Source organism: Thamnophis elegans, chromosome 4 (genome assembly GCF_009769535.1).
Source record: "Thamnophis elegans isolate rThaEle1 chromosome 4, rThaEle1.pri, whole genome shotgun sequence".
NCBI lineage: Eukaryota > Metazoa > Chordata > Lepidosauria > Squamata > Colubridae > Thamnophis > Thamnophis elegans.
Genome location: NC_045544.1, coordinates 101,784,638 through 101,793,673, shown reverse-complemented (window position 1 = coordinate 101,793,673; position 9,036 = coordinate 101,784,638). Strand labels below are relative to the sequence as shown.

At 38.3% G+C, this 9,036-nt stretch overlaps 1 protein-coding gene across 2 annotated transcripts in view; it reads right to left on the bottom strand.

Annotated features, from left to right (window-relative positions):
* PPP1R21 (protein phosphatase 1 regulatory subunit 21) overlaps positions 1-9,036 on the bottom strand; it is a 28,763-nt gene continuing 19,727 nt past the window's right edge. The window contains exons 18-22 of one of the 2 annotated variants that reach the window (XM_032217035.1): positions 8,904-8,939; positions 8,262-8,378; positions 3,781-3,879; positions 3,093-3,221; positions 1-1,519 (exon numbers count right to left, since the gene is read on the bottom strand). In XM_032217035.1, coding sequence (XP_032072926.1) covers positions 1,490-1,519; positions 3,093-3,221; positions 3,781-3,879; positions 8,262-8,378; positions 8,904-8,939 — 411 coding nt within the window. In that variant the 3' untranslated portion in view covers positions 1-1,489. The remainder of the gene's footprint in view (positions 1,520-3,092; positions 3,222-3,780; positions 3,880-8,261; positions 8,379-8,903; positions 8,940-9,036) is intronic. The other variant, XM_032217036.1, reaches the window with a different exon arrangement.

Sequence of the window (9,036 nt, the reverse complement as noted above, 5' to 3'; positions counted from 1 at the left end):
TTCCGTGTTTCCATTAGTCAAGATTTTTAATATTTGTTCCAGACACTGTAGTACAGATATATTCTTAAAAAAACATAAAACATGAGATATAAACTTACTCAAGACAGTGTTGTTCAATATTACATCGATTGTGAAATTGTGGACCACTACCACCCTCCCAAAAACTTCTAAAGGGAATATTTAACTGGCAGTGTATTTATTCTACATTCATAAAGCACATTGACGTAGTTTATTTCATACAGTGGAGTAACCTGATGGTAGAACAGCTATCTCTTATAGGTTAGTAGAATTAATACAGTAGTGAATGTTTCTGTGAATTCCTGGTTTGATAAAACCCTTGCAAAAAAAAAGTGAATGGAAGTATCAGTATATTTAGATGGCAATTTCAAATTCCATACAGCAATCAACCAAGGATTGATTAGGCCTCTAATAGGGCCAGTTAAGACTTTTAGAAGTCTGCTAGAATTTGAAAACAAATATTTCTATAAAGTAGTAGTGTGAATCTCAAGATTCAAGCCGGCATTCTCAAGAGGACTTGAACAAGATAGAGAAAATAACAAACGATGATGTAAAAACGTAGGCAGAGATGCAAACACATCCTCAAATCTCTGCATTGCACTTCTTAGGGTGTATTCTTGGTTCATCAAATTCCACAGCAGTCCTTCTGTACACAGCTTTACTAATTCAGTAACTTATTTTATCTTATATACCAGCTTTTATCTGATGACCTTTTCAGTGTTTTTCCTCTCTGCATCTTATTCCAGCTGGCGAGGGTGATTTCTTAGTAATCGCTTTTGTGTGAAAAATAAGTAAGACAAACAAAGATAAGAGAAAGGTCCATCACAATTTTACATTAACTCCTTCTCTGACCCCCTTTCTCTCCTTCATTTCAAAAGACAACTATTGTACATGTTCAGTTCATTACAATTAATAGGAATTTGTATTAGTCACATTGTATTGAATGTTTCAGTATAAGCATTTTGCGGCTGCCTCTCTTAGAAAATCTAAAGTCATTAGAGACATACTACACTAATTGTACAGTTGGACAATGCCAAAAAAAAGTCTTGATGTATCTGGTTTTGTTGGTTATTTCTTGTAGACAAGAATGGATGAGCAGGACTGAAGGAAAAGACAACTACTGCATTGATGCCCAATATGTTCATCTAGTATGCATCAAAACATACACAACTGAAGAAGTTTGAAGATGGAAACTAAAACCTATCCGAAGTGTATGATAAAAAATTATGGTTAAGTTCTATTCATGCTATCCGTACAATATTCATTTTCCAGCCCGTTTTTCTGACCACACCAAGTTCAGTTTTGCTGGCTAACAAAGCCAGTGTGGTTTCAATTTTATGGACAACATCAGAGCCTAAGCTGAATTACAGCCATATCCAGGCAACAGGTGATTTGACCAACTGAAATCCAGTCCCAGCATCGATGTTTTCTTTGCAGCAGCATAATTGTAAATACAGCTAGCCAACCAATACTATCGGCTTTTGTTCTTCTTGGAATTTCCCTAGATCAAAAAAAAAAACAGACATGATAATTTAAAAATGACAGAATGCTGCTGTATAACTACATTGGATTCTGTACTTCCAGCTCAATTTTTTAGATGGCAACAATTATGCATGGCTTCTTTTAAAGTTTTTAAATAATTTTTTTAATCAGCTTTATCAAGAAACGGCCTTTAGGGGAAAAATTCACCATTTACAAAAGCCACAGGTTTGAAATTTTAGTTACAAGCCAGATTTTGGAACTTGGGAAAACAGCAAGGAAGTTCAGATTCCATACATGAAGAAGACTGCTGAGAAGACAACTGATATGCCAGCTAGATTGGATTCATACAACAAATTTGCTAGTGCATCTTCCAGCTAGTCAAATGGTGATTTTTTAAAAGTCACTTTAATAAATGGTTGCAATTTTATTTCAAAAATTGTTTACCACAAAAACATATCATAAACAAACATGTAAATAAATATGAAGTTTATTATTTAACACATTTCAGAAATGAAGCTTTGCTCACAAGACACTCTGGTTACTTGGAAGAAAGGGAAGTCTCTTCATTAGTGAGAAATAACGTTATGATTTGGGAGCTTAATTGATTACTTTCTTCAAGAATTTCATAGTACTGATTTCTAACAAATCATTGTATGGTTGCTGGCTTGATTTCATGTTCATATTGAGTTTGAATTCACATGAATCTTGATGTAAGATTCAAACTGATCTAATGCTATGTAAATTGTCAGGAAGCATTCTATTAATAATAGTAGTAAGTAACCAGTAATTTTAAAATTAGAAGGCAGATATTTTATTCAGACCTGAAGGGTTATAATTAGCCTTCCTAAAACAGAAGTGCATGCATGTTTTCTCATTCACGTCTCATCAAATTAACTCACAATATCGCCATGCCTGAACAGACAATTGATTTATTTCAGCCCAGAAAAATGGCATCAATTGTCAACAGTTCAAGATTTAAGATAGACTTTGTTATCAGAATTCCTTCTAAATGGAGAGGTCAAGGAGTGAGCCTAAAATCATCTAACTGTGCTATGACTCACAATTTTAAAACTCAATAAAGTCTTTGTCCACTCATTCAAAATAGACCCTTTCTCTATTTCTCTATTTTTCTTATTTCAGTGCTTTGCACTTTCTACTGCTAAGTATAAGTCAATTTCTTCACTTATTCATCTCCTCAAAACATGTATCTTTAAACTTTTCTTCATCTCATCTTAATTTAGTGCCTTGTTTTGTGCTATCCATCCTGTTACCCTTTATTCTAAAAATGGTATCTCTTTCCTGATCACATCTGAACACTTAATGTAGAATATATTCCTTCTGAATGAAACTTGCACCTTGGACATAATTAAACATTAAACCACAGACAATCTTTATTGCAAAATCAAAACTCTCAAGTTAATTTTGCATAATTCACAGAATCTATAGTGTACTCATCTGTGTATCTTCCTTGTGAGGCCTAAGGCATTTCCACAGACCATTAAGGTAAATATCCAGAAATGCACAGAACAATACAACATTCCAATAAATTGCACAAGAAACCAAATATCACTCATGGCATTGAGATTACTTACTTTGTTAGCCAGTTTTAATGTATCTATCTCTTCCCGTTGTTTGGTTAAGGTTTCATTCATACTGCAAAGGTGATCACTCATCATGCTTAACTGATCTTCATAGCTTCTCTTGGTTGTTGTCAGTTCATCCTAAAAATCCAGAGGAGGACAGCTTTAGGTTCTGTCCAACATTACAAAACAATCATATATTGCTGCAATCAGTACGCAGCCTATAAAACAGGGGACACACAGAGAAAAAAACAGCTTCATATTCTAATGCTTATTGTGATTTTGCATTTCCTTTAAGATGTTGATCAATTCCTGTTTTAAAGAATTACATTGGAATTAAGCTTACTACTAGAGGGATGGCAAACAGCACTGAAGACCAACCACTTTACAACTGGAACTCAAAGAATTTTTTTTACCTGAACAACACATAACAGGCTTGGAAAAGAGACTCTAACATTATCAATTTACCCTGCAACACACACATACCCAGTGATAAGAAATTCAGTGCGACCAAGCAGATTTTTAAAAAATCCAACCAACAGAACTGGATTGTGCATTGGAGCTGGGCAGCTATTAAAAATTATGATAAAATAATTAAACTTTCACTAATTGGACAATTCTTAAAACCATAATTAAAACTGCAAAACATTTTTTTTTAAAAATGGGTTACATCATTATCAAAAAATTATATAAAACTTGCCTGTAACTTGCTGATATTAAGTCTTGTTGATTTCATTTTTTCCAATGATGTTTCTTTTGCGTTCTCTGCTAGAGTAAGCCGTTTTACAAGTGCTCGGCACTATTAAAAAAAAAAAAAACACAGTAAGTTAAGTTTCCAACAACTGTAGCTAGAGCATAGTACATATGCCCCAGAAATGCTGACTACTTGATCTCCTAATAATGCCTCTTATTCTTCCTCCGTTTCCCCCCAATTATGTTAATCTTCTTGTTGATAGTCCATCTGATCCTACTGCCTCCTGTCACTTTTCCTTAACCGCCTTCCTCAATTTCTAGCTTTGGATACAGCCCAATACTCTTCTGCCCAGGGGTGGGTTCTGGCTGCTGCTACTGCTGGTTCGCTCAGGGATGTGCTGTGCGCGCATGCACAGTACAAAAAAAATAAAGAGAACTGGTTCAGAGGCATGGAAGGCCAAGTTACTACCTACTCGGCCAAACCAGTCCAAACTGGTAGGAACCTACCTCTGCTTTTGCCCCCACCCGAGTTCACTACTTTAGGTTACCTTTTGTCTCTCTTTTTTGTTATAATTCAATAACAAAAAGTTTTGATCTATGCTGGTAGTCCTCAACTTATGACAATTGACCCCAAAATTTCTGTTGCTAATCAAGACATTGATTAAGTAAATTTTGCCCATTTTATGACCTTTCTTGCCACAGTGGTTAAGTGAATCATAGCAGTTGTTAAGTTAGTAACATGATTGTTAAGTGAATCTATTTTGCCCATTCACTTTGTTTGTCAGAAGGTCACAAAAGGGAATCACATGACCCTGGGACACTGCAGCCACCATAAACATGAATCAGTTGGAAGGAGGAGCTGACGTCACAACGACACGACGTGCATCTTGGAGCTCCAAGATTGCAGTCGATACTTTTGCCGCTGGACAGTCCTTTTGGACCTAAACCATCCCGAAGGGGGAACAGGGAACAGTATGTCTTGCTGATCTCAGGGACACCACAAAGTCTCTGATTGATTCAGGAGAATCTCTTTTTGCAGGCGATAGAAACGCAGCCATTGAAGCTGCTGAAGTTGGGACAGCTCCGGAACGGGAGGAAAACGGAAAGAGAAAGTGTGTCCATCTGGTGAGGAAATATTATTATAAAAGAGACTACCCCCAAAAAATTTAAGCTAAATTAAATTTGAAAACAGAAGAGAACAAGCGGCGAAATTAAGCTACGCTAGACAGTGTATTATCCTTTTTTAAAATTTTCTTTCATGAATGGAACTTTTGCAAATGTTTCCTATTCTTTAAATTGAACTGATTAGTTTTTCTTCTACTTTTTATATTCTTTTTTAATATACCTATGGATTAAAATCTTTTCCTTATTTTTATAATGCTGGATTGGATGGGGGTTTTTTTTTGCTCCATTTAAAAATTTTGTTTTCTTTAAGCCTGGAATATAAAGAAGATATAAAAGGAATACAGAGGGCTGTAATAACAGAGGGAAAGGAAGTAACACTGCCACTTGGAAGCTTGGAAGGCTTGGAAATATTGTCTTTTCTTTTTTCTCCTTCAGGTTTCAGGTTTAGTTTATTTGTATGCCGCCCTTCTCCAGGAGGGACTCAGGGCGGCGAACAACTCCGAAGGGGAAAAGGGGACACAAACACAATACACATAATTAAAATACACAAAAGTCGTACAGCCATACAAGTCGAGAGGGGAGGGGAACTCATTAACCCCAGGCCTGCCGGCACAGCCAGGTTTTGACGGCTTTCCGGAAGGCCTGGAGAGAGGTGAGGGTCCGAATGTCTGCGGGGAGTTCATTCCAAAGGGCCGGAGCTACTACAGAGAAGGCCCTCCCCCGGGTGGTAGCCAGATGGCATTGTCTGGTGGACGGAACCCAGAGGAGGCTGACCCTGTGCAATCTAACAGGTCTATGGGAGGTAATTGGCAGCAAGCGGTCTCTCAAGTACCCAGGTCCAATACCATGAAGGGCTTTATAAGTTACGACTAGCACTTTGAAGCGTATCCGGAGACCGATCGGTAGCCAGTGCAGCTCGCGGAGGGCAGGTGTAACGTGGGTGTACCGAAGTACACCCACAATCGCTCGCGCGGCTGCATTCTGGACAAATTGTAGTCTCCGAATACTCTTCAAAGGCTGCCCCATGTAGAGCTCATTGCAGTAGTCCAGTCTTGAGGTCACGAGGGCGTGAGTGACTGTTGCGAGTGCCTCCCGGTTCAGGTAGGGGCGCAACTGGTGCACCAGGCGAACCTGGACAAATGCCCCCCTGGTCACAGCCGACAGATAATATTCTAAGGTCAGCTGTGGGTCCAGGAGGACTCCCAAGTTACACGCCCTGTCTGAGGGGCGTAAATTTTCACCCCCCAGCCTGAGCGATGGAATACTGGCCAAATTCTTGGGAGGGAAACACAACAGCCACTCGGTCTTGTCTGGATTGAGTACAAGCTTGTTAACTCCCATCCAGACCCTGACAGCCTCCAGGCACTGGCACATTGTGTCAACTGCTTCACTGAGTTGGCACGGGGTGGACAGATACAACTGAGTGTCGTCCGCATACTGATGGTATTTTATCCCGTGCCGTCGAATGATCTCACCCAGTGGCTTCATGTAGATATTGAACAGAAGGGGGGACAGGACCGAACCCTGAGGAACACCATATTTCAGGGGCCTAGGGGTCGACCTCTCTCCCCCAACTAACACCGACTGCGACCTGTCCGAGAGGTAGGAGGAGAACCATCGAAGGACGGTGCCACCCACTCCCACCTCTCGTAACCGTCGCAGAAGGATACCATGGTCGATGGTATCGAAGGCCGCTGAGAGGTCAAGGAGCACTAGGATGGAGGAATGACCTCCATCCCTGGCTCTCCAGAGATCATCGGTCAGTGCGACCAAAGCGGTTTCCGTGCTGTAGCCAGGCCTGAATCCCTTGATCATTTAACTTTGCATTTCAAGGTTCCTCAGCTTGTTTACAGAGAGTGATCGTGAGAAGACCATGGGTTATTTATACAGGTGCTCTTCGGGAGCTTTATTGGCACCTGGAGTGGAATGAAAACAAAGCCTTGTCTTGAAAGATTATAAATGAACTTGCTTTAAATTTAATAAAAAGCTTTGAATGCCAGAGTGGCAGTGTTTACAAGTTGGAAGAATGGCGCAACATGAAAAAGAAACCTTAACATTGCAAAAGATTATGTTTGAAATTCAAAAATTAGAAGTTACAGAAAAAATTGAGAAAAGATTGGAAAACATAGATCGTAGAACAGTAAAATTTGATGGGAAAATTGAGGATGTTCATCAAATGAAGAAAGTGGAGATCAGAGTTCTAAAAACAAGAAAAAAATAAACAAAGAGACAAGAAAATTGTTGATACTGACAGTGAACTGGGAGCAGCTGCCCGGCAACCCCAAAACAATAAATCCTCCCCCTATAATAAGCCCAAGGCCATATTTCGTGGAGCAAAAGAAAATAAGACCCTGTCTTATTTTCGGGGAAACACGGTAATTACTCATCTGCCTCATCATTTTGACAATGCAAAACCTTTCCTTTATCCCCGTTACTGGTTTTCTAACTATTCCTAATTACATAAGCTTCCTGACTTCAAAATGGGAGTCATCAACAACATTCGGTTTAAGGAGTATAATAGCCACTATATAATAGCCAACAGGCAGAAGACTAGCAGAATGCATCCATGAAGACCAACTAGCAATCAGAAGACATGATGAAAACTCCTTATTTTCTTTCTGCCCTAGGAGAGAAATATCTGCTTCTACCTAGGATTGAATTCTGAGTCCTCCGAGTGGGAAGGGAGTGTCTTCACCACTTGGCTACTACATCACTCATATTAACACCAAGATTAACACTAAACCAAAATCAAGTAAACAATACCCCAATCTAGGAACTATCAGCACAGGAAAGAAGTATGGTAAGCAACAGCTAATCAAGGAACCACAAAGAAAGAACATTCTCACCAATGCTAACAGGGCAAGCCATTGGTATAATCCCACTCCCTTCTAACACTGATGATGTTAGCTAGTTTGATAATGAAACACCCTGAAAGCTCAGAGAGCACCAAGGACCCTATCGTGACTGAAAGCTCAGAGAGCACCAAGGACTCCATCGTGACTTCACCTTGTAAAAACTTCATGGTCTTCCTATTTATAGCCCAATACATTTCTTTATATGACTACAGCTCCGTTCTTTCAAACATCTAAAACATTTTCTTTTACTTGTTTTTACTGCTGTTTATAGTTGGAACGCCCATGTAGCAACTTCCCTTTTTATGTCCTGAAAATCCATCTTTTCTAGGTATTCTTTTACTTGTCATCCTTGTCCTAATATTACTTTATAGCTAAAGCAAATTATTCTCCTGCTTACCAGATATAAATGGCAAGGAATTAGCCAATGAAAAGACCTCTATAAGAAACAGAACATTTATTATAACACTAAAGTCTGATTTTCAGAGTAAGCCACTTATTGCTCATTTACCTCCGCATGAAAATGTACAGACTTGCTATCAGCAAGCTGCAGCTGAGATGTAAGCTCTATAATTCTTGCCATATAGTGGCTCTTTATCAAATCTTCTCTGGTATCCGCTTCTGGAATCTTCCAAGCAAGAATGTGGAAAAAAATGTAATTGTTTGTTCAAGTATGAAAAACATCACAAATAAAACATGTCTTCCATTGCATTAGATGCCCGTGAAAACCATAATTCAAACAAACAAATTGTGGAGTTGAAAAAGTCCAAACAAAATTATGAAGCGATGGCAACAGCTCATTTATGAGGAATGTTTTTCTGGGCTAAAAAAGGCAATATTGAATGAGAAGAGCATTCACTGAGATTTATAAAATATGCAATATACAGAAAGCAGAGCCTCAAATTAACTGACTGGTGAAAGAAAAACAAAGCATTTCTTCACATTGCACATAGTTAAAATATGGAATTTAATTTCTCGTATCTTTAAAGTTAGACAACAATATCAGAAATGGTTGCAGAAATAGTATTAATAAAACTAGAGCAACAAAAATAACTGCCATTCAACTATATTGAACTGTTTTCATAATCATAATGGCCCAAATAATTTGCATTATTTGATATTCTAAATATAACATATAATATTAATGCTGTACCTCTTCATTTCCAGTGGTCACTGTTAACATTCCAATCTTTAAAAGAAATCAGGACAAGGTTAATTCAAAGTAGTAATTTATTGTTTTAAAATCATTTATATACAGTAGAATTTACTCTTTCTTACTTCAGTAG